The following is a 24440-nucleotide window of genomic DNA, read 5'->3' as shown; positions in this document are numbered from 1 at the left end:
CATGGTGTATGATCCTTTTAATGTGTTGTTGGATTCTGTTTGCTAGTATTTTGTTGAGGATTTTTGCATCTATATTCATCAGTGATATTGGTCTGTAATTTTCTTTTTTTGTAGTATCTTTGTGTGGTTTGGGTATCAGGGTGATGGTGCCCTCATAGAATGAGTTTGGGAGTGTTCCTTTCTCTGCAATTTTTTGGAAGAGTTTGAGAAGGATGGGTTTTGGCTCTTCTCTAAATATTTGATAGAATTCACCTGTGAAGCCATCTGGTCCTGGACTTTCGTTTGTTGGAAGATTTTTAATCACAGTTTCAATTTCATTACTTGTGATTGGTCTGTTCATATTTTTTATCTCTTCCTGGTTCTGTCTTGGAAGCTTATATCTTATTTAGCAATACGTTACTAAATAACCAAGAGATCACTGAAAAAATCAAAGAGGAAATCAAAAAATACCTAGAGACAAATTGCTACGAACACATGATGATCCAAAACCTATGGGATGCAACGAAAGCAGTTCTAAGAGGGAAGTACATAGCAATACAAGCCTACGTCAAGAAAAAAGTAAAATCTCAAATAAACAATCTAACCTTACACCTCAGTAAACTAGAGAAAGAAGAACAAACAAAACCCAGAGTTAGTAGAAGGAAAAAAATCATAAAGATCAGAGCAGAAATAAATAAAATAGAAACAAAGAAAACAATAGCACAGATCAATAAAACTAAAAGCTGGTTCTTTGCGAAGGTAAACAAAATTGATAAACCTTTAGCCAGACTCATCAAGAAAAAGAGAGGACTGAAATCAATAAAATTAGAAATGAAAAGGGAGAAATTACATTGGACACTGCAGAAATACAAAGCATCCTAAGAGACTACTACAAGCAACTCTATGCCAATAAAATGGACAACCTGGAAGAAATGGACAAATTCTTAGAAAGGTATAACCTTCCAAGACTGAACCAGGAAGAAATAGAAAATATGAACAGACCAGTCACAAGCAATGAAATTGAAACTGTGAATAAGCCACTTTTTTTTTTTTTTTTGTGGTACCCGGGCCTCTCACTGTTGTGGCCTCTCCTGTTGGCGGAGCACAGGCTCCGGACGCGCAGGCCAAGTGGCCATGGCTCACGGGCCCAGCCACTCCACAGCATGTGGGATCCTCCTGTACCGGGGCACGAACCCGTGTCCCCTGCATCGGCAGGCGGACTCTCAACCACTGTGCCACCAGGGAAGCCCTAAGCCACTTTTTTTTAACAACAACAGTAAATCACACACAACAAGACAATACTGATGGTTAGCATGCAAAATAAGCTCTTTTAAAAACTAATGTTCAGAATCTTTTGAATCAAGAAGAGACCCAGTTGTATCTACGAAGAAGGATTTGCACTAAGGAGATGCCCTCTCAGCAGTGACTCACTATTAGATACTTGACGTTGTGACAGACGCCCAGGTGAGGAACATGGGGGTGGCCAGAGGCCTGAGCCAGACACCAGGTGCCAGAGGCTTCTTTCCTTTCCCTTCCCTCTCCAAGAGCAGATATGAGATCTGAAGTGAGTAGATCTTTCTAAACTAGCAGGAACAGCCATCCTCAGTTGACCCAAGGTTCAGCCCTGGGTACAGATATGAGGACTCATTTCCATTAACTAGTTGTAAAGTTAAAAATCAAAATTTCAAATCTAAACTTTTCGAATTAAAAGAGTACATCTAATCGTTTGTCTGATTGCTGAAATTAAGAGATTGGAAATTAGAACATTTTTAGTTATACGTGAAATTGTGTTGTTGCTGTTCCCAGAAATTGAATTCTGTTTCGTGTTTTGAGGATTTGGGATATGCAGCTCTTTGAAATGTCCTTGAAAAGAACAAAGAAATTTAAGTCTCAGTCTTGCTTCACTGTTTGGTTAGTTTGTACTCTACAGCAGTAGTGCTGAACCTGGGGTAATTTGGTCCCCCAGGGGGCTTTTGGCAATGTCTGGAGACTCTGTTGGTGGTCACAAGTGAGTGGAGAGGGCTCTACTGGCATCTCGTGAGTGGAGGCCAGGGCTGCTGCTAAACATCGTACAATGCATGGACAGCCCCTGCACCAAAGAATCATCTGGCTCAGGATGTCAGTAGTGAGAAAATCTGCTCTATGTCAAGTCGTTACATGCCCTAAAGCAGTGAGCCGGAGTTTCTGAACCGTCATGAATGGTAGCGTCCGACAAGAAACGCCTTCTTACTTTAAGCAACCTTAAGAAATAATGTGTTGAGTGATCACTGTGGTTACGGCCCAATGTCACTTCTTCACTTTCCTGGCTTTTTTTTAGCTCCTACTTTCCTTTCGTATAAGGAATGAAAGCTGTATTGGTATGTTAGTTCAAAACATGTATTCCTTATTTCTGCTGCTCGCATGAAAATCGTTACCTTTGCACAGAAGGGAGATAGGAGTATTTTTAGCGGAAGTCCACTAACCTTAAGTCTTAACCATCCGACTGTGGCTGAAGCGTCAGCGTGTGGCTTTCTTCACCTCCTGTCGTTAAATGTAAAGGAAGTAGTGTAACCCTGCCAGAAATTCCGTGTAAATTCTCAGCTCCAGTAAGTGAGTCATATTCTAATGTAGATCCAGCTGCCTACAATCCACACGGCTGCAATTGCCTAAGGAGGATTCGATTTTATTGTTGCAAGATAAGAGTTTGGATACCCAACAGTAGTGTGCCGTGATCAATTACCCAGGTTACAGTTTCAGAGTATAAAACGAATTAACTAGCTGGCAGAGACCAACCTGGATCGTGTACCTTGTTCTAGAACCAAGAGGTACTAGAGGAGTTGACGAATTCGTTGTTAAGAAGCAAGACCATGTGAAAAGTGCTTAACTAGAAAGCACTTTCTGCTCTTGCAGCCAGAATCTGAAACAACTGGGAGAGCCTGTGCCCGCTAGCACGTTCGTTATTCAGCAGCAGGGTTTCCAGCAGCTGGCCCTTCTGTAAGGTATTCCGTTTACTGGCTCCTTGGTGGCTAAGGATTGGAATTTTTTCTGTTAGTAGAAATGCTTAGTTGAAGCAGTTGAAAATTCAACTATGCAGATAGGAACTTTTGGTTATTCTCAATATAGTGTTTAAATTCAACTGAAAAATAAAGCAGCGGCTGTTAAATGAAATGTTTTTTCGCTTGATGTGTTCCGGAGAAGCTTTACCTACTCATCAAAGAAAGCGCGCTGCGTACCATGGGAGCGTGCTCCTCTGTGAAGGGATTTACCATCCTGTTGAATCCATATCTGTGTGACATGAAGACTTGTTGGACTTACACTTAATAAAATATTTCTTTGTAAGCTACATCCTTTTCTGGTGCTTTGCTTGCTTTGCTTCAGGCTCTCAATGCAGTGCCCTGTCTTGTGTAGATGTCATGCCATAGGCACGGAGATGAGCGCTTTCAGGTGTTTCCTTTCACCTTACCGTACATTTTCTCATATGCACAGTATCTCCCCACCGTCTCCCACCCCCAGTTTTACTGAACAGGGGGTCTTAAGTCCCAGCATTTTTAGACTGATACTAAAGAAAACCTATTCGCAGATGACTGTCTCAGTCTGAATGTCTTGCAAGTCCTGCTTAATCTCCTGTATACATGCATCGAGAACTGATGGGATCTGGTGTCCACTGACGAGCCACCCGGCCTCTGATGGCTGAGTATCTGCAGCTGCTTCTGCAGCCCTTCTAACGTGAAAGAATGTGGCTTGTCAGGCTTCTCATCACCAGCGCTCTAATCACACCCCACCCTCGCCTCTGGCCAAGAGAATAATCCTAACATGGCAGATCATGCTAGGTACCTTGACATCTCTTTTTTCCTTCCTCAATATCTAGAGTGTTAGAATTTCAAACTAGTGACTTCATACCTAACTTACGGCTGGCATTTAATTTCCCACAATGAAGTGTCTAAGTTTCCTATACTGTTAATATTTGCAAACTATCTTGGCACTTACTTCATAACCGAAGTTACATGTTTCCTGAAGAGTTGTACAACAGCTATTGGGAAATACATACACTAACATTTTATAGACTGTGACAAGATAAGGTCAACTTCAGGATTTAGCAGTGAGAAGGCAAGAGGTCAAGGTTTCGTAGGTACTAGTCAGCAGTCTTGCCTCCACGTACTCATGTGATCCCCTTGATTCCTCATTTGACGAAATCAATCTGGATGCAAGTTGAGATTTATTTCCTTTTGCCCCGTGACCCCCCTAAATTACAGGTGCCTGTACAGTTGAAGAGTTTAGTGCTTGAAAATTGCTGTCTATTAAATTTCATTTGCATATGTTAGTTTTAAAAACGTAAGTAAAAAAAGAGGAATTCATATTTTCCAACTTGAAGTAACCATTTTTTTAAAATCTTGGAATTCATTAGTGTAAGCTAAATACTCGAAACTTTTTTTTTCTGGAATAATGAAATTTTGGTCTGTAGTTGAGTTTTCAAAAAAAAATAGGACAGAGTAAATTGGTGATAGAATATTAGTTATGGTTTTCTTTCAGCAGAACCTAAGATCCTCTGTGAGGTCATTAAAACTGTGTGTTACATATTCTAATTTAAGTGGTCACTGAGACCCTTAAACTGAACATTTTTTTCCTGTGCTTGGAAATATAATAAACCAGGAGAGTACAGTAAAGTGATTTTTTTTTTTTTTTTTTCGGTACGCGGGCCTCTCACTGTTGTGGCCTCTCCCGTTGCAGAGCACAGGCTCCGGATGTGCAGGCTCAGCAGCCGTGGCTCATGGGCCCAGCCACTTCACGGCACGTGGGATCTTCCCGGACCGGGGCACGAACCCGTGTCCCCTGCATCGGCAGGCGGACTCTCAACCACTGCACCACCAGGGAAGCCCTACAGTAAAGTTTTAAAATAATTTTTAACAGAAAATATTTGGCGGTGCTATCTATTAAAGTGTAAAATTGACCCCAGTGCTACCTTCCCTAATCTTTGCAATTAGTTTGGATTCAAGCTGGATCTGCCCAAAAAAGGAATGAAGGAGAGAGGTATTCCCAGATAGTACTTGTCTTGTTCAAACCAAATGAGCGCAGACATTCAGGTGTGTCTCACCTGGTTCCCTGACTTGATAGGTTCCACTCTGACAGGTGCTCGTGGTAAGCTTTTCCAGCTGCCCACACACTAGACTGCTTGTGGCCCTTAAACTATTTTATCAGTTGCTTTGAAAATTACTCTCTTCTCTTGCATTTCTATCGTTTAATTGATAGTTTGGGTAGTATCTTGAATAAGTAAAGATGAAAAGCAAAAGTCATAACATGTAGTAGCAAAATAAATGAGTACAGACAAGTTTTATGTTAAGAGCTATTTTTATCTCATTGTACCCTTGAGTATTTTTTTTTTTTTAGCCATCTGTTTCTTTCTAGCCTTGTAACCAGAAGAGATCATGAACCTTGTGAGAAATAGAGATGGTGGGAAGGACTAAAGTGTTATAGGCTCTTAGGCTGGTCATTTTACTTCTTCATTTATTCCTCAACAGTTCTGTGAAGTAGTCATTCATTTACTTATTAATATATTAATTCAACAGATATCTATTGAAGGCCTGCTGTATAGCTACTACTGGGCACCCAGTGTTGATACAGTTAGGACAGCCACTTGCCCAGTATCCCTGAGCTGGTGGCAGAGCCAGGTCTGGACCAGACAGTTGATGCTGTGGCTGGGTTATGTGAGTGTCGTTTTGTCCCTTCCCTCGCAATTACCCCACACTGCAGCAGTCACGAAAATGTATCAGAGAATGATACGGGATACAGGAAAATCTCTATTACACTGGATTTATTACAGATTAATTACTTAAAATTCATTCCCCTGAATAAGTAGAGACAGCAGCTGATAAATTCCTCATTTTAGAAATGAAGACACAGAAGCTTATGTCTTCTATCTCTACAGCTGCTGTTCCTCCCTGCTAAACTGGAATGTCTAGAAATATTTTGTCTTTTTTTAATTGTTAAACTATTGGATGCATTTTATTTTATTAATGAGATATAGTCGATTCACCGTATTATGTATCAGGTGTACAACATAGTGATGCACAATTTTTAAAGGTTATACTCGATTTGTTACTATAAAATATTGGCTGTATTCCCTGTGCTGTACAGTATATGCTTGTAGCTTATTTATTTAATACATAGTAGTTTGTACCTCTTAATCCCCTACCCCTGTCTTGCCGCCCTCCCTTTTCCTCTCCCCAGTGGCAACCATTAGTTTGTTCTCTCTGTCTCTGAGTTACTTTGTCTTTTTAAATCAGCAGCACAGTTGATAGTCTCATATTGTTTTGTGGGTCTGGAAGTATTCTTAGAAATGATTACTCTTGTCTTTATTTCTATAATCCATTCCTGTAGTATTTAAAAAAATCATTTGAGCTCCTAATCTGGTGAAGATACTAAGTTTAAGGGCTAGGAATAGACTGGTAAATAATACAGATTGTATCCCTGCCTCTATAAAGCTTGTACATATTTTATGAGACCGTACAATTAATTATGTCACCATGATTCTGAAAAATGCAGAGCGCTAAGAGACTCTAGACGAGGAGGACCTGCCTTAAACTGAGAAAGTGAAATTTAAACCACAAATAAGTGTTCCCTTGCATCTATATTATTATTTAATAGCTTGATTATTAAAATCTATATTTTTAAAGGTGAGAAACAAAAGCTGTAACATGAAATGGTAAAATAAATCAGTTGTTCTTGGCTTAAATGGATTGAGGCCAGTGAGATGCAGTGATGCTGAGACCAGAGCTCCAAGTACCTGGATACCCATGAGGCACCTGGGCTTAATCCGATGATCCTTAGTAAACCTCGTGGAAATACCCCCAAGCGCTGGACCGTTCACGAACTGTAACTTAGTAGACTTGGCATGCTGTCTGGAGGCCGCAGTGATGATACTTGCCCAGCATATTATAGGAAGTCAGTGTTAAGGTGTGAGCCACATTTTCATTTCGGCGCTTGTCTATACCTCTCTTATAGTATTAAGCACATTTTGCTTTAAATTACTTTTGCTTGGTTTATGTTCCTCTACCCCCTGATTAGATTGAGAACCATTTGAGAGCTGGAACCTGTCTTATTCATCATCCTATCATGCCTACACCTAATTTCTATATCCTCAGACATTTTCTGTATAAATGACATTTCTGAGAGTTATATTCTCTGATATAATCAAATAAAAAAGGAGTCATTCTCTAAAAGACTCTAGACCAGTGCTACTCAGAGTTTAATATGCAAACACATCACCTGGGGATTCAAATGCGGATTCCGATTCTGTAGGTCTGGGGTGGGGCTTACCATTCTGCATTTCTAGCAGGCTCCCAGGTGATTCCCCTGCTCCTGGATCCTAAACTTTACTTTGAGGGGACCATTTCCTTGGGGCTGAGAAACTAGGGTTCATGTTTAAACCAAAGTTGACCCACCCTCCCTGCTATCCACAGTAGGCAAGCCAGCTGCCAACAAACTGTGGAAAAGCACACAGACTACATAAGCATTGAACAAGTGCACAAATTTAAAAAACAGCACTCAACTCCATTTCTGTCTCATAAAATAATGGCCACCGTTTCTGATAAATACTGTGATATGTCCATGTTTACCAAGTTCATGACTCTGGTCAAAAGACCTGGAAAATACCGGGTGGTTGTAAGGTTATTACTGGCTCTTGGCCAGCCTGGGGGAAGGAAGATATGGAATCTGATATTAGCTTTTGGTTGCAAAACAGGTGCCGTGTGTCTCTTGTTCCATTTCCTATCTGTCTCTCACCTGTGTTGCCACACCCTTGCCTGCTGGATCACAGCTGCTGGCATGTCTGCTATCATGCTTGTTGCTTCTGAGCTGATTGAGATTAAAAGTGTCTTAACCTGTCACAATAAATAAAGCTGCCTCTGGAAGCCTGACCAGAATGTACTGGGCAAAAGTCCTGGGGTTTTCGTAGTGAAAACGCAGCAGCCTTCATGACATCCTTGTATGTGTTGTAGCACAGATGTGCTTAGATTTGCATTCTGCTTTAAATTGTGCTCTAATTCAGGGACTTTTAAAGAGAGGATATTGATAACACCACACAGATTGTTTTTAGTGAAACGAAAAGGTTGTTTTGCCTGACTTTGAGATGTAGACTTGTGTATTTGGAAAAAGATGGTTAGAATGCTGAATTTAAACATTATTTAAGAAGCCGCAGACTTCTAGGTGGTGTTTAATTCTATTTTTAATCCACAATTTTTGGCTAAATGGTGACCCTTCGTAGTCACATAATGATGAGGTCAGTGGCCACGGAAGTTTCATGGTCTGTATGTTCTGTGCCCTGTAGAGGCAGGGTCCTTGTTGAGTGTTGAAGGGTTTGCCAGTGGAACGTGTACCGTGGATGCACACGTCTCCTGCCCTGCCTCTTCCACTTCTTGCTTGTTTCCTGTCCTACCAGTGTCACTCAGCCCTGCCGTGGCACACGGCCGAGGGACTGATGGTATTTGTAGGGTACCTGAGGGTCAAAGGGAACAGGCTGGCCAGCCAGGGGCTCTGAGGGATCAACAGCTCTGACTCCTGTTTCTCAGGCTCACCCTGTCAGACTGGGAAGTTCTGCTTTACAACTACTATTCCAACGTCATGGAATTAGATTTCTTTACTGCATTACATGAGGTCGGTGGTCATTTTAAGTGGAAATGCTTCATTTTCAAAAGGTCTTTAAAATGTGGCAGGAAAAAACAAGTAGTAGAAAAAAATACATATATGATGCCCAGTTTTACAAAGTTCAAAAACAAGTGGAAATACATATATTGTCTGGAGATACACACATGTGATAAAGGAAATCAAGATAATTACAAACAAAATTCATGATAAGTAGTTACTTCTGGGGTGGGGGGCTCTGAGATGGGATTAGGGAGCCCGCACAGAGAATTTAACCAGTATTGGTAATGTTTGAGTTTTTTAGTTGGCTATTGGGGATGTGTAGTGTTATTATTAGTATGCTTTGTAACCTACACTTACATTTTTCTTTTGATAATATATTTCATAATGAAAATAAATAAGTGCAAATGTTTGGAAAGAAACGGTCTTGGCACAATTCTCATTCTTGCCCCAATTGTATTATTAATATTTTAGAATTACAAAAATAACATAACAATATTAAGGAAAAGTCAGGGGGAGGGAACATCTGTTATCACCAGTCTCCTCACACAATTACTGTTATTTTCTTCTAGTAGGAATGTTTATGTTCTTAGTTACAATCATGTTATATGTCATTGTATATCTGTATATTATGCAGTGGACTCATGGTCTTTAAAACCACTGGTTTTAATGGCTGAATAATATTCAGGGAGTGATGAGTATCACAGTGTACTAACCATTCCTCTGTGGTGGAATATTAAAGTTTTCAACTTTTCTGCTGTTAACAAACATCTTCACGGTTCTTGCATTCATTCTACAAATAACTTACCCATTTGTAAGGCATTCTGCTACCTGCTAGAATTACAGTGGTAAGCAAAAAGAGCCATAATCTCTGTCCCTGTGGAATCTAGAATCTAATGACTAACAGTTCTTGATGGTATTTTGCATTTTAGCTACATTAATCCTCAGACTTTTAAAGAAACTTTTTATTTTGAGAGAATTGTAGATTTACAATGCAGTTGTAAAAAACAGTATAGAGAGACCCCATATACCCTTCACCCAGTTTCCCCCAGTGGTAACATCTTGTATAACTGTAATTCCACAACAGGAATTGACACATTGATAGAGCCCACCAATCGTATTCAGACTTCACCAATTTTACATGTATTCATTGGTGTCTGTGTGTGTGTATATGTTTTCCATGCAATTTTTTCACATGTGTAGATTGGTGTGACCACCACCACCATCAAGGTACAGAACTGTTCCGTCACAGGGGTCCCTCTTGCTACCCTTTTGTAGCCGTGGCCTCTACTCTCCCTCTCCCCCTCCCTCACTGCTGGCAACCACAGATCTGTTCTCTGTCTTCATAATATGGTCATGTGAAGGATGTTGTACAGATGGGATCATAACAGTATGTAAGCTTGCAGGAAGGGAGTTTTTCACTCAGCGTAATTCTCTTGAGATCCGTGTAAGTTGCTGCGGTATCGATGATCTGTGCCTCCTTATTGCTGAGTAATATTCAGTTGTACGGAGGTGTCACACTCATAAACCTGTGGAGGGACGCTTCGGCTCTTTCCAATTTTGCAATATTACCTATAAAGCTGCTATGAAGAGTACCGCAACCATTATTTTGATGTTTATGTATAAAAGGAAATTGTTATAGTAAGGCTTTAGGCTTCTGTACCTCAGCCATCAGTGTCTGTGCCCACATCTGGGGGACTTCATAGGATCCAAGGTCAGCCTCTGATGAGTGGTATCGTGTTTTGGCTTAAAATTTTATGTCTCAAAATACGTTAATTTGTCTGTGTAGCTAAAATCTTCTGTGTAGCTGAACAAGTAAAGCATATCCTGATGCCATCCTTATTGTCCTTCAGAATTTTCAAGGGTGAAACCTTGATCCTCTGTTGAGCTATTTGTCCCTTGAGGAATGTGGACCTGTCAGAGCCTCCTCATACAGAAGGGTCACCCCATGGACATTTGTTCAGTGAATGCCTTTGATCCATAGAGTTGATCGAGGGTATTTGGAAAGGATGGGCTACACAGAGGATAGGTAAGGTACATTTGGACTTTAAACCTAATGCCCCAATCTTACTGCTTAGTTCCAAACACTAAATACCTCTCCAGATTTTTAAAGTCTCTTTCAAAACCAAGAAAAACCAAATAATAATGACAGCCAGTTGGACCTGCTGTATGTTTAGAAAGGAAACTAGGTCTCAGGGCAGAGCAGACCAAGGAGGGAAGTAACTGTGCAGTATACCAGCCTCATACTTTGAAAGAGCAGGGTTCTCCTTGCCTGTCACCCGCCCCCCTACACACATGTACACACACATACACACACCCACAATCCCGAGCTGTTGTTCCGCTGCACAGGAGACTGGTTCTGGGCGTGTTTCCTGAAATCTCATAAGCCTAAGACGGGAAGCACGTGGGCTACGTGGGGGAATGTGTTTTCAGATGGCTTGGTGACTGTTTGGTTACTTGTATAGTTATGATTTAGGTCAGATACTTAGCTGTTTTGGTTTTTATTGTTTTTAATTCTTTTGAATGCATGGCCGTGGCCCTCACTTTCCCCCAGGTCTGAGCAAGCACTGTGCAGTGTGCTAGTGGCCGACCCTGACCCTGGCCCAGTGAGGACTGACCTCCACCTGCCCGGAGGCGTGGTCGGCAGCAGGAGGGTGTGCTGGGGTGACGTGGCCTGCCGTCCGTCAGCCTTCCGTCGACGCTGGGGGCTCCAGAAACAGTTCGAGTTTATCCCAAACTGAGTTATCCCAGTTGGCCCTCTTTTGCTTTTGACTTCTTTTTCTGTCCCATTGCTCTTAACATAAAGTCTAAAATCTTTAACTGGGGATGAAGTCTAAAATCCGAGCCCAGTGTGGTCTAGTCGGTGCCTGCCTCTCAGAGACTCGCCCGGTGCCAGGCGACCCCCGCCCTGCTCTGCAGTCCACTCACCCAGGCCGCCTTCCAGATCTTCCTTCTGTAGCTGCATGTCCTGCCCACCTCAGGTCTGTGGTGCTGTGTGTTCTGCCTGGAGCACCGTCGGCCCTCCTTCTCTCCACCTGCATTTGTCAAGCCCTCCTGTGTCCCCCTCAGATCTCGGCCGACATACAGCTTCCTTGTGGAAGCCTTCCCGGCCCATTAGACCTGGCCTCAGGCCACTTGCACGTGCCTCGTAGCAGCCGGTACTCTCCTTCACTGCCCTCATCCCCGTGTGCGATGGTGTTGTTGACTCTTGATTCGCTGATAGCAGTGCCTCCCACCCCCACTCCACCCAGACAGTCATAGACATGATGACCGTGTCGCTGTTCACGGTTGACTGTCCGGCGCCTGGTGCAGTGTCTGGCACATAGTAGCTGCTCAACCAATATTTGTTCAGTTAATGAATTAACTTAGGGAAATGGCCACCCGCTAAAATATCCTTAGGAGGTCTAACACGGAATTTATTATTTTAAAAATAGAATTAGTGGGAATTCTCTGGCAGTCCAGTGGTTAGGAGTCCGTGTTCTCACTGCTGAGGGCCCAGTTCAGCCCCTGGTCAGGGAACTAAAATCCCACAAGCTGTGCGGTGTGGCCAAAAAAAAAAAAAAAAAAAAGGAATTAGTACCTGTTTGTAAAGGTCCAGTTATGTATTCCTATAAAATTGTTGACCCGTCCTTGAAGTATGTGACTGTAATGCATTTTTTTCTTCCAGGTGGGGACCAGGGTTTACTGAACACGTTTTTTGGCAGCTGGGCAACAGCAGATATCAGAAAACACCTGCCATTTATTTATAACCTAAGCAGCGTTTCTATATACTCCTACCTCCCAGCATTTAAAGCGTAAGTGCAAAGGGTTTAACTGTCTTGGGGGCTGGTGAGGGCAAGGGGGTGGGGTTTAAGATTTTTGGGGTGCCTTGTCATTCTTTGGGCAATAACAGGTGAATGCTTTGGGGGAAGTCTTTTTTTCTTGGAAGAAACTTGGCTGTAATGGGAGGAGGCCTTGATGTTATTCATCACTTTATGTTCGGAGTAACCCAGAGGGCACTTAGCTGCCCGTGGGAAAAGGTTCCACTCGGTTCCTGGGGGGCCTGGCCCTCTGATGAATCATCTGTGTGTCGTGATCAAGAACACTGACTGGGGGCTTCCCTGGTGGCGCAGTGGTTGAGAGTCCGCCTGCCAATGCAGGGGACATGGGTTCATGCCCCAGTCTGGGAAGATCCCACATGCTGCGGAGCGGCTGCGCCCGTGAGCCATGGCCGCTGAGCCTGCGCGTCCAGAGCCTGTGCTCCGCAACGGGAGAGGCCACGACAGTGAGAGGCCCGCGTACCACAAAAAAAAAAAGAACACTGACTGCTGACAAACTCAGCCTCTGCCTCATACCACCTGCTGAGCCTCAGCTGTGTCAGAGGAGGGTGTGAACAGCTCCCTCCGTGGTTGTGGTGCAGATGACACAAGATGCTAGCAGCCGTGTGGTGTCAAGGTCAGTAGCAGGGCCTGTGGAGCTGGACTGCCTCACTTGACATCCTGGAGAAGCCACTTCCTGGGTGCTCACTAGTTCCTGAACTTGCAGTGTAGTGGACCTTGGGCTTTGCTGCTCAGCCCTCTGCCTCAGTGTCCTCCAGAGGTGATTGTGAGGCATTCATGTGAAGAGGTAAAAAGAGAGCCTGGCCTACCCTTAGTAGGTAGCAAGTGACGGGTCCTCTCTGTTCGGAAGGTGGTCTAGCAATACGAGTGAGCCCTCAGCCAGAGAGGCAGGACACGCGTCCTCACCCTGCCATTTCCCTACCGTGTGGCTTAGGTTCTGGGCCTCAGGTCTGCTGGCGTGCAGAATGAGGCGGGAAATAGTCCCTTCCTCGTTGGGCTGTCAGGGTGGAGTGAGTTCATACACACAAAATGCTCGGTGGACGTATGTTTTGGGCAGCATGCTTATTTTGCACCGTTCCTGGTGCATTTCTAATTCAGCAACTGATAGAGCCTAGTAACAGCGCTTGTCTCACGGTGAGGGCCTGGGCCCTGTCCTTTAGCCTTTGACTCATTTGTGTAGAACCAAGAAGATGATTCAGGTTTCGTGAGCGGAGGCCAAGCTGTCAGATGGATCCTGAGACACAGCCGTGAGCAGCGACGCTCTTCGCCTAGTGGGGCTGGGCTCTCTGATCTCCATCCCGCATGGGCACACGGCTGAGTGAGCAGAAAGCAAAGGGCCTCTCACTCCTCCTATTTCATTATCCAAAGTCCCCTCTAGAAGCCTTGCCCCACCGTTAACGAGCATGCCTGGCTTTCTGTGGCAGAAATGTTTCTTTTTCAGTTCTTTTGTGGGTAGACTCTGTCAACGTCCCCTGGATAAAGAGGACAAGTATCTTGTGTTCTCTCCTCCCTCCCTGTTGTCTTGGCATATGTCTCTGACATGTTACAGACTCTTGATTCTCTTCCCTTTCCAACACAAAACAGGCAGACTCTCAAACATACCAGCTGTGGTCTGTGTAAAGCAAACAGAACGGGATTCACTATCATGGGATGGAATATAGGAGAAGCATTATTTTCTCCTCTGGTCCTCGGCCTTCTAAAGTACAAGCCTGTCTTGCTTGGAAGTGTGGCCTGACTCTTTTTTTCTTTTTTTTTTTCAGTTTCAGATGTACAGCAGAGTGATTCAGTTACTTTTTTTGCAGATTGTATTCCAATGTAGGTTATTACAAGATAGTATGATCCCCTGTGCTGTACAGTATATCCTTGTTGCTAATCTTTTTGATGTGTAGTAGTTTGTATCTGTTAATCCTAAATTCCTATTTGTCCCTCCAGCTCCCCTTTCCCCTTTGGTAGCCATGAGTTTGTTTTCTGTGTCTGTGGGTCTGTTTCTCTTTTGGATATAGATTCATTTGTATTATTTTTTTAGAGTCCACATATGAGTGATAACATAGAGTATTTGTTTTTCTCTGTCTGATTTACTTCACTAAGTATAATAGTCTCTCTGGGCGTGAAATTCTTTATGATCCTTATTGCCTCGTAACTAACCCTGCCAGTTTGAACAGCCTGCCTGCAGACCGTGGTAGCTTGACCTTCTAGAACTGAATTAGTCTATAAGAGGGCAGTCGCTTAATTTAATTGACTAGATTCAGCTGAGTCAGCAAAATGGTGAGCGTGCAGAGGAGATAGACTCATTAGTGGTGTGAGCATTTCTACCCCTCATGCCACTCAAGTCTGCCCGGTGAGCCTGTGTGCTGAGACAACTATGCTGGGGAGACGTGAATCTGACACCCCCCCGTTGGGCTCAGCTCCCAAACGGCGTGGACATAGAGTTTAAAGATTCGTGTTTTTCATGTAACGTGGCCCCATTTCCCCTATGGTTCATTGGGACTCCCTCTGACGTTCACCTTACTACCAAAGTGGAACATACTGTCCCTTTAGTGATAGCCTGGTTTGCACAGACCCTGCTTGCATTTATTTTCTTTTGACAAAGAACAAGAAGCAGGTGGAGCAGAGTTAAGTTATTTGGGGGCAAGATAGACTTATTTGCTGGAACCTCGGCCCCCTCTCTCAGGAACCCAGTTGTTTCTGTATCCTCTAAGTGAATTTCCCAGCAAAATGGTTAGGACGGTTTCTTCTTCCTGGCTCAGGAAGTGAGGGCGAATTTTGGAAATCTGCTTGGTGTACTGCCATATAACCGTGGCGTGGATGACGCACTGGGAGGTTAGGAGCAGCTCCAGCATTAGCTACACGTCTGCTGGTGTGTGGCCTGACGGGAGTTAACGCTGCCTCTGTGCAGCTCGCCCTGGGGGGTGTCAGCTCTTACAGTTTGGGGATGAAGCTTCTCAAAGCGATGCCTTGGCCTCACCCCACTGCTGCCTGTTTAGGAATGCGGAAACGAGATCACAGAACTCATTTTCCCTTCCCTTTGCCAAAGAATCCTTTTGTTTTTCTTGCAGATATCTGTCTCCAGAGACATTTTTCCTTACATTTCTCATACAATTGGGAAGGGCTGAAAAGGCAGACAGTTACGTTTCTTTTTTGTTTCAAGTTAACATAAAATTCAAGTTCACCAAAAATTTTAAGCTGAAGTAGACGGTCATGGACATTTGGGCTGCCATGGCGACCTAACCAAGAGCCCTGTGCACTGCTGGGACCTCAGCGTGAATTCACAGTCCCACTGTGATGCTCAGGGTAACCTTGGTGGCCTCCAGGACCGAGTGGCTCTGTGGTGTCCTGGCCTTCCCCAGGATAGCACAGGTGGTGGCAGGTAGAACGAGACCAAGGAGTGGTTTAGAGGCTTCGCGGACGGAGTCGAGAATTTGCCCCACCAGCTTTTAGCAGCCATGTGCCATGAGATCACCAGGACAGTATTTAGATGCCCCAGAATCTTAGCTCCTTGGATACCTTAGACCGGCGTAGCCTCTTGCTGTTACCTGAAGTTTCTGCTAAAGGATGGCCTGACAGGAATCGAATTTAGCATGAATTGGAGCTGCGGATGTAGCATATCTAAAGCCTTTCTCTACGTACCACTTGGACAGAACAAAACACGAAGGAAAACACACTTATTAGTTTTAGCACTTTGAGTGGATACTCAAACATAGCTTCTGAAAAACAAAATTAGTAATATTTTCTGTCATAGAAGATCCTGTTTAACACAGCCTAATTTGAGAACTAAAATGCTTGGCTTAGTGACTTTTCAGTTAATTTGTAATATATGCATTGAGAAACAAGCTCATAACTGCATTTCTTAATGAAGTCATATTTCGGAAAGCGCCTAGCATAATGTTTGGGAAATAGCAGCTTCTTAGTTAATATTCATTTCTTTATGTTTTCTCCATCTGGAGGGCCTGTTTTATCCATGTAGCATAGAATTTGGCTTGTGCATGATGTTAGGCAGAATCTCATTAGTCTTTCTAAAATCAGCCATTTAGTTCCGTTTTTACTTTCTGTTAAATCCACATAAAAAGCTGTTTATGTCATATCATGCTATATAAATGGGCCTAAAGCAAAGGTAAAGAATTCTCTGGTATTGCGTCAGACAGCCATACAAATTAATTGGTCAAATTGATTGACTACAAAGCTTGATTTACCAAATAATTTCCAAATAAATATTTTAACTTACTTTTTAATTTTTTTTTTTATTTATTTTTTTTGTGGTACGCGGGCCTCTCACTGTTGTGGCCTCTCCCGTTGCAGAGCACAGGCTCCGGACGCGCAGGCTCAGCAGCCATGGCTCACGGGCCCAGCCGCTCCGCGGCATGTGGGATCTTCCCGGACCGGGGCACGAACCCGCGTCCCCTGCATCGGCAGGCGGACTGTCAACCACTGCGCCACCAGGGAAGCCCCTTAACTTACTCTTTTACTTGAGTTTAAATATGATCTGAGACCTGGCTTGGTAGAATCTCAGAAACTAGATCTAGAAACCCAAACTATATTTTTTCCATTTGTTTACTGCTTTAAACGTTTCTGAGGATATTCATGTCTATTATTTCTTTCCCAGGAAGGTGGCTTATTCACTAGACCTTATCAAACCTCTTTAAAATCAGTATTTTCCAGCAGCAAAATGGAACCTTTCGTGTCCTCACTTCTGCTGTTCTTGTGTATTTCTGATTTGATTGCTTTTCCTTGGTCCCTGAGACACCGTTGGCTTATCTCTCTTTGGGACTATTGTCATTGAAGCCACACATTTTCTGTGTTCATATCTTTTCACGCTCCTACGTCTTCACCTAAAGCCCTGAGGAGTTGTAGTCTGTGTAGCTTTTAGTTTTTCAGCCATTTGTTGGTCCAGTCACTGTTCCTTCCACCTGAAGCCTGTAGAGGATGCCTCACATTCTGCTCACTGAGGACCACAAAGATGAACGAGGACGTTGTAGTCTCATCAACCTGGCAAATGCAGGTTGATTGCGTCCCATCGTGGTTTGAGTGTTGAAGAATCGAGTCTGTGGTTTCATGGATGTCTTCTTTCTCCTTCCTGGGTGTTAGTGATGCTTGTCAGGCCCCAGGCGCCCCATTTCTCAGCATGGCCGTCGGTTCATTCTGACTTCACTTCTAAGCATGTATCAGATCGTCTGTCCTCACATCTTACTGATGCTGCCTATTCTGCTGCCCGACCTGGGTCTTCATCCCGAAGGGGAAAGCTTCCACGTCAGAGCCATCCCAGCCTTCAGGGGCTGGTCTGACAATAGGCACAGAGGGCACGAGGAGTGACATCTCATGGGCAGGAGTCGGCTCGAGAAATGCCGTCTCAGCAGGAGAGGGAGCTCGTGGGAGGGGAAAAAGGTGGGAATGGAGTGGAAGACGCACCCTCCTCAGAGGTCTCAAGCTGGTGGGCCGCAGACTCTATTTGTCCCACAGATATATTTTGTTTTCCTTGCATATAATTTTCTTTCTTTCTTTTCTCAGTTGTTAATGCTTAAAAATGAGGCAATTTCACATGAAATGCAGATTTCCAAGCTCTTTTGAAAAATCAGACCTTTGGTGGGATGTGGGAGAAGAATGTCAAAGATGATTGTTACAAGTATGGGACCTAAGCAGGTGGAATAAAGGAGCCGCCGTTTCCTGAGATGAGGAAGATTGTGAGCAAAGCAGGTTTGCAGGGGCAGGGACTGACCAGAGACGTATCAGGTGTATTAAGTTTGAGGTGCGTATTAAACATCCTGGTGAAAACGTGGAAGAGGTAAGTAGCTACAGGAGTTGGGAGTTCAGGAGAGAGACTGGGTGAGACATAGCTATGGAAGTGTCAGCATATAAGTGATATTTATAGCCGGAGACAAGATGATATAACCAAGAGAGTGGTTATGATAGAAAAGAGTCCTGGAGACTGAGCCCTGGGACAGGAAAATGTGAAGCAACCAGGAACAAGAGCCCGAGAACAGCAAGGCAGGAGGAAACCCAGCAAAGTGAGGTGTTGCACAAGCCAAGCAAGAAAACGTTTCAGGAAGGGGAAGCGATCCCTCTGTGTCAGATGCTGGGATAGGTCAGGTAAGAGGACAGCTGAAAGGTGGCCCTGGACCTAGGATGTGGAGGTCACCAGTGACTTGGGCAGGGGCATTCCTGGTGGAGTGGTGGAGGACAAAGCCTGATTGCAGCAGGTCCAAGAGAATGGAGAATCGGAACTCTTCTGAAGCATCTTCTTTAAAAGGGAGAAGGGGGCTTCCCTGGTGGCGCAGTGGTTGAGCGTCTACCTGCCGATGCAAGGGACACGGGTTCGTGCCCCGGTCTGGGAGGATCCCACATGCCGCGGAGCGGCTAGGCCTGTGAGCCATGGCCGCTGAGCCTGCGTGCCCGGAGCCTGTGCTCCGCAACGGGAGAGGCCACAACAGTGAGAGGCCCGTGTACTACAAGAAAAAAAGGGAGAAGGGAAGTGGGTTGGTAGCTGGATGGGGGGGTAGGATCAAGAGAGAGGGGGTGGGATGGGGGTGGTTTTTTAAAGATGGGAGAAGTTACAGCATGTTTGTTGTATTGATGGGAATGATCAAGGAGGGAGGGAGAGAGCACTAATAATGCAGAAATCTGGAGGGAAACTTGCTGAGTGACGTCCTCGACCAGGTGAAAGGGGATGCGTCCTAGTGCACAAGTGGAGAGCTTGGCTTCAGATAAGAGCTAGGGTGGTTGTGTGGGCACAGATGCAGGTAAGTGGCTGTATTTTTTTGGCTGAATGATTGAATGAATGAATGAGCGAGCCGTCAGCCTGGAGAGACTAAGAATGACACACTCCCCCTAGGAAAGTCTTCCTAGTGGCCTGGCATCATGAGGCTTTCCCTGCTACTTTGTGACTAGAGGCTAACCTGGTAGGTTGGCATAGTTGACTAGGTCCAAGTTGAGGTTATTAAAGTCTGGGTTTGAGTACTGTTGTTTTTGTGATTTCCAGGACACAGTTGGGAGGGTTATTTAGCTTGAAAGGCAAGGAGAAACCGGGTGGGTCCCTGGAGGCCACCGTGGTTTGCTGCTAGGTAGCAGCTGTCTTCTGCTGATAGGAAAAGCACTTGCCCCATGGACCCCCCTCACCAGGTCCACTCTCTGCATGACCAGCCCACCCCTTGGGCACTTGGGTTTATGACTCTTGGTTTAGACTGTGAGTGGGTAAGAGGAGGAATTTTTTGGTGAGAGAGGAGAGGTGGCTGATTGGCTGTGGGGAAAGGTTCGTGTATAAGAGGGAGCCTGCGAAGGTATGAGAGCGAGTGGCCGCGGGTCAGAGAACGTGAGTCACTGAAATGGGCAGAGGATGTTTGGCACGGCTGCCGTGTCTCCCAGGGAGGGGTCGCACCCGCAGTGCTGCGTCTCTCTTCCTTGTTACCTGATTGAACATTGCACACAGAGAGCTTCCTGAGAACTAAAATTGCTCCTGTGTGCACTGTCGTGGATTAGTTCCTTTTCTGCTCTGACCGGTTCTGTAGTCTCATCCACACGTTACCGGCCCCATTTCTCAACTGCTAAACTAGTCATGAAAATTCTATCTGATCTTTTGGTAACGCCAGGTCACAGGGATTATTTTAACGGCTAACATAAGCACTATTATTGCTGGCTTGGGTTCAAACTATGTCTTGTGATCTGGACGTCACTTTTGAGATTCTATCAAGTTAAAATTAGAACACTTATTTTAAGAGACGTATGCAAGCTGAGACAAATCCCCATTAGTGGGTCAGAATGAATGGCTCTTAGTAAGTTAGAGACAATTGTGATATGTACCCGACTTTTTTTTTCCTGGCTGGTACAATTTGGTGGATAAATCAGGCAGTGAGTCAGTGAATCTTCTAGTTATCCTTGCTGAGAGTTGAGGTCAGTCGAACTTAATCTTCTGACATCAGCATTTCCCCTTCTAGTTCATCGGCCGCTTTGCTTTTGACTAAAAAGGTGACATAAGTTCTGACTGTCGTACCTTTGGTGAGAGAGAGAGATACCACCAGAGTCATATCCTGGGTTACCCTTCTCTAAGAAACAGCCCCACCCCGGTTTGCATTTTAGGCTAAATTATTCTTTTAAGCAAGAAGTAATTTTCTCTTTTACTTATGACCTGTGCTCTTACTTATTTCATTTTGACCTGGTTATTTTGTATTTTTCATAAATGACTGAAGAATAAATTGATTGAAATGATAGAAAATGGTTTTGAAAAACATCCCTCAGGGAACATGATTGTGACAAAAATAATTACATGAAATCCATATCTAGGTTAATGGAAACTCTAGATGCAAAAACTAAGACCTTTTGCTCCTCTTTTTGGCAAACAAAGAGTTTTATTACGAAAGCTAGTGGAGAAGGACGTTCAGGCTCCTTGGTTGTGTAAATAAACACCATTCTGTTTGTATAGTGAGAGCGTAGTTAGATAAACTGTTTAACTCATAAACCTTCACCTGTGGCGGCCAGTGTTAGGCCTAATAGGGCTGCCCCTTGTATGGAGCCCAGGGCAGTCTTAGGTGGTTACCAGGAGCACCCTACTGGGTGACTGCCTTTTGCACAGCAGCCGAGGAGGTACGAGAGTGAGTGGCCGCGGGTCAGAGAACGTGAGTCACTGAAATGGGCAGAGGATGTTTGGCATGGCTGCCGTGTTTCCCAGGGAGGGGTCGCACCAGCAGTGCTGCATCTCTCTTCTGTCTTACCTTCCTCCTACCTTTCTGTCTGAGCTCCGTGGTTCCCACTCAGCAGCTGCCTTTCTTCCCCCCCTCAAAGGGCCCTTGGGCTGACCAGAACCTTCACATGCAGTGACTCACCAGGTCTGCTCTTCTCATAAAGCGTCCTTGCTCTGAAACTTGTTTTTCTCCCACCCCTGTTCATTCCCGTAGATCTGTCAGGTAGATGGCAACTTAGGTTCGAGTAACGCCCTCAGGACCTAAAAAACAGGTTCCTGTTCCTTACTGTGCAGAAATAGGGCTGACCGTAGCCTGAACCCGTGACATATGAAGCCTGTAAGCCCCAGCATCTTCCTGACTCCCTCGCGCATCTCTCTGCCGTCAGCCTCCTGAATCCTCAGGCTCTTCCTGGTCTGCCCCTCAGTACCCTGGCCCCAGTCATTTTCTCAAGAAACCTCTCACCCTGTGCATTTTGCAATTTGTTTTGTTGCTGGGATTTGGGGAGCTGTTGGGAAGGTACCTCACACCGTGCAGCCTGCCTCTGCTCACCTCTTAACCCTTCCCACCCTCCCCCCATCTTACTGGCACCCAAGGAATTCCTCGCCTTTGAGCAGAAAGGGCAGTTCTACCCACATTTAGAACCCTTTGAGATCTCAGTTCCTACCTCTAACAGACTTATGCTAACACATATATATGGAATCTAAGAAAAAAGAAAAAAGGTCATGAAGAACCTAGGGGCAAGATGGGAATAAAGACACAGACCTACTAGAGAATGGACTTGAGGACATGGGGAGGGGGAAGGGTAAGCTGTGACAAAGTGAGAGAGCGGCATGGACATATATATACACTACCAAACGTAAGGTAGATAGCTAGTGGGAAGCAGCCGCATAGCACAGGGAGATCAGCTCGGTGCTTTGTGACCACCTAGAGGGGTGGGATAGGGAGGGTGGGAGGGAGGGAGACGCAAGAGGGAAGAGATATGGGGACATATGTATATGTATAACTGATTCACTTTGTTATAAAGCAGAAACTAACACACCATTGTAAAGCAATTATACTCCGATAAAGATGTTAAAAAAAAAAAAAACTTCAAGACTGCTGGGTTGATGAAAGGACTGTCCAGTGGATAGAATTTTTCACGTTGTTAGGGTGGAATAGGTAAAGAAGGTAATTTTGAGAAAGGGGGTCCTTCCCCTGGCCACAGAAGGTGACAGTGATTTAGCATTAGAGAAGCACTTAGGCATCATGGATTCATGAAAGTAGAACCCAGGCCTGAGCCACAGTGAAGTGCAGGGTGTGGACCGTCCGCAGTGGTGTTCCTGTTGACATGCGAGGAGAAGGCCATGGGCCACGTGGGGAGGAATCCGCCCGGCACGAGGCCAGTACCCAGGGAGGTGGCAGAGGCCCCTGAGCCACCTCGGGGCACAGACAGAGCCAGAGGCTGAGGTGTGCGCTTCCGCCTCCCGCAGAGACTGGGCCATCTTGCGGTGCAGGCGTGTTGGCCGCTTTGCAGTGGCATTCTTCTGTGGATTGGACCGTTGTGCCCTTCCTCTGCGTTCACTCTGGGAAGGCCCTTAGACGCTGCCCAGCACAGTCCAATTGTGGGTCCTAAGAAGCACCACCGTCTGCTTCTTGCTCTTGTTTCCCCCCTTTCCCCCTAAACTTTGTGCAAACTGTATCCCTCTGAGAACCGTCTTCAGACAGTGCTAAGTTGCTTGCTTTGTAGCTTTCTTTCCTATTAATTACTTTCTGCTGCTCTGTCCTTGACTATACTGGGGGTGTTTCCAGGGCTCATTTCCAGCTTTGATATTGACCGTCTGTAGGCAGGGAGTTAATCCGTGGAGGAACAAATGACGCTCTCAGGTGATGTCCGTATGATTCTGGGAGTGTCTTACAAGTACAGCCTAGCTGTGGATGAGAACCTTGGCTCTGGAGCCAGACGGCTTGGGTGGAATCCCAGCCTTGTCACTCACCAGCCACATGATCCTAGACAAGTTAACTTCTTCCTGCCTTGGTGTCCTCGCACAGTTGTTTCTGGAGATTAACTGAGGTGAACGAGGCAGACGTTAACCAGTGCCTGGCACATGTGAGTGTTAGCTATTCCGATGACCACTGCTTCAGCAGATGTGAACTCTCGGGAGAGTGGGCTGGAAAGGAATCAAGTTCATGCTGTATTCATCTTTTACGCGGGCCTCTCACCGTTGTGGCCTCTCCCGTTGCGGAGCACAGGCCCCGGACGCGCAGGCCCAGCGGCCATGGCTCACGGGCCCAGCCGCTCCGCAGCACCTGGGATCTTCGCAGACCGGGGCACGAACCCGTGTCCACTGCATCGGCAGGCGGACTCTCAACCACTGCGCCACCAGGGAAGCCCACTATATTCATCTTTTATCTTAGTGTTGCTACCTCTCATGGCTCTCATGTAATGACTGTGTGTGTGATGTTTAAATTAGGCTCGGCAGGTCATGGCTTGAGACTTACTGGTCAGTTAATAAAGGAGACGCAAACAAGTGTTGTTGCTCCAGGCAGGGAAGTCAGGGCAGGAGGAGTGGGTGTCTGAGGAGGTGGAAGGGGCACCTCCTCTTTCACATGTGCTCTATTCTGGTTTTAGGCTTCCGTGTACCACTAGGATGAGGCAGTGCCTGTTGTCCCCGCCCACGCCCCCGCCCCACCAGCGCGCAGGTATCAGGTCTCTGGGATGGGTCCCCCCATCACCATTAGAACATTTGCTGAAGGCACGTCTCTTAATCCTGCTCATCTCCCTCAGCCTCGTCTGAAGCCTCTCCTGAAAACCTCCACCTGCAGTAATTGCTTCGACATGTCCATAGCCCTTAATGTCAGCACTGCCCTGCTGGCCCCGACTTGTTGCCTTGCTTGTGCTACTGTTTCTTATTTTTATGTAGATGACTCATCTCCGTGTTTGGATAAAGCCTCTTAGGGTCGCACGCTGACCACAGTATAGTGCCTTACACGTAACAGTTGCTTATTGAATTGACAGCCCTCTCTGTGCACAGATTTGAGCATTATGAGGTATCCTTTTAAGGATAACATTGAGAGTTCTTGTGTGTATATGTGCACAAGTGTGTGCATGTAAAATATACCACGTGTATAACATGGAGAGTAAGCTTGGGGATATCAGGTGTCCACTTCATCTTCAAAAGAAATGCACTGGAGGATAGTTAGTTATCCTTAGGAGGAAATTTACAGTAAGCTCTCTTCTTCTTGCATGGTTTTGGAGTAGCAGCATGGTAGGATGGTAAGAGCTTAGGTTTAAGAGAGGGGCAAAACTGTGCCGAATCCCATCTCTGCCACTAAGTAGCCTTATGGCTCTGGGCAACTCACTTAGCCTCTAGGAGTCTCCATT

At 45.2% G+C, this 24440-nt stretch overlaps 1 protein-coding gene across 2 annotated transcripts in view; it reads left to right on the top strand.

Annotated features, from left to right (window-relative positions):
- Window positions 1–24440, top strand: part of GYG1 (glycogenin 1) — a 38192-nt gene that overhangs the window by 8289 nt on the left and 5463 nt on the right. For both annotated transcript variants that reach the window (XM_030873280.2, XM_060298505.1), the window contains exon 5: window positions 12263–12389. In XM_030873280.2, the coding sequence (XP_030729140.1) occupies window positions 12263–12389 (127 nt within the window). The remainder of the gene's footprint in view (window positions 1–12262; window positions 12390–24440) is intronic.

This window comes from Globicephala melas, chromosome 4 (assembly GCF_963455315.2).
Source record: "Globicephala melas chromosome 4, mGloMel1.2, whole genome shotgun sequence".
Classification (NCBI taxonomy): Eukaryota; Metazoa; Chordata; class Mammalia; order Artiodactyla; family Delphinidae; genus Globicephala; species Globicephala melas.
The sequence above is the reverse complement of the archived record's forward strand: the minus strand, read 5'-3'. Positions and strand labels throughout refer to the sequence as shown.